Source organism: Hipposideros armiger, unplaced genomic scaffold (assembly GCF_001890085.2).
Source record: "Hipposideros armiger isolate ML-2016 unplaced genomic scaffold, ASM189008v1 scaffold_796, whole genome shotgun sequence".
Taxonomy (NCBI): Eukaryota; Metazoa; Chordata; class Mammalia; order Chiroptera; family Hipposideridae; genus Hipposideros; species Hipposideros armiger.
The window spans coordinates 234,263-235,538 of record NW_017732146.1 but is presented as its reverse complement, the minus strand read 5'-3'; the positions used below and the strand labels follow the sequence as shown (position 1 = coordinate 235,538).

General features: G+C 43.4%; 1 protein-coding gene across 1 annotated transcript in view; it reads right to left on the bottom strand.

Moving 5' to 3' along the window:
* ADTRP (androgen dependent TFPI regulating protein) overlaps positions 1-1,276 on the bottom strand; it is a 79,799-nt gene that overhangs the window by 58,354 nt on the left and 20,169 nt on the right. The window contains exon 2 of the mRNA XM_019628477.1: positions 1,071-1,172. Within this exon, the coding sequence (XP_019484022.1) occupies positions 1,071-1,172 (102 nt within the window). The remainder of the gene's footprint in view (positions 1-1,070; positions 1,173-1,276) is intronic.

Sequence of the window (1,276 nt, the reverse complement as noted above, 5' to 3'; positions counted from 1 at the left end):
GGTGGGCCTTAAGAGGTGGGACTTATTTACTATAGTTTTGGTCCTGAACTTTCAATTGGATTAAAACTTGGCTATCTTAGTCAGTAATCAGCATCTCACTGAGCACATATTTGAAGGGAAGGTACATTTTTACTGGGGGATGGGACCTGTGGAGGGGCAGACAGTGGACTGAGCTGCTTTCCCATATTGATAATCTTGTGAGTTTTAGGACGATGGAAGGGTTGTAGGTAGAAGAAGGTCTGTAATCTTGAGGAAACTTGCTAATGCTACTCCCTTGTGATTTCCCCCTGGCTTTGCTTCACAGGCTCTGAAACCTCCTTCTGAACTACTAACTCATGTGGAAATACATTTGTAAGTACTGAGCAGCTAAACTAGATTTTCAAACAATTACTTCACGCCTGTCATGCCAGGGACTCAGGCCCCTCCTTCATCTAAGACCTGGACAGCCTTGATCCAGCTCTGCTTGTCCAGGTTCTTGTTACTGGTGTTCACGTACTAGGGTCCTGAATATCGCCGAACAGGTTCTGTGTACTCTTCAGCCCTTTCAAAGTAAAGGCATGAATAAAAAAACTAAATGGGAACGCATCCATACAAATATGTAAATAACGCCATTTGTGATGAATAGTCCAGCTCAAGTAACAGGAAAGAAACTGCTGAGGAGCTCTGAGATAGTCTTTGCATGTTGGGGTGAATTTGTTAAAAGCTCGCCTGCCTCCACTCCTAGCCCAGAACTTCCATGACGTGTTATGTGCTGAAGTGACTTCTCGTTCATTGCTGCAGCCGCCAAGGAGTCACCGGCCCTTCTGGTTGCATGTCTTTTCAATGACTTCATAGCGACTTGGCATAGTCCTGCCTGGACATCCCCTCTTCTCTCAGGGACTGCAATTAAAGTCCCAGTTTTTGTTCATTTCGTATCCTCCGTGAGCTCTTTATATAAATAGTGACAGGATGGAGAGGGAGCAGCGAACAGGATGTTGGGGGTTGAGGAGAAGTTTGGAAACATAGGCACGTGGGAGTTCTTAGTACAGAGGCAATTGCCTTTCTATAGTCACTAAATTTTCCTCACTCACCATGGCATGATTCAACCACACTGGAAAGATAGCATCGAGGGCCTTCGGGAAAATAAGTTCTCGATCGTACAGAAAGAGCATCCAGAATGTCAAAAATACAAACTGGAAAAGAAAACATAAAAATAGCATTAAGTTTGTTTTCAGTCAGAGCTTTCTAAAATAACCAAGGAAACATAGCAAACTAAAAATAGATACCCATTTTAAAG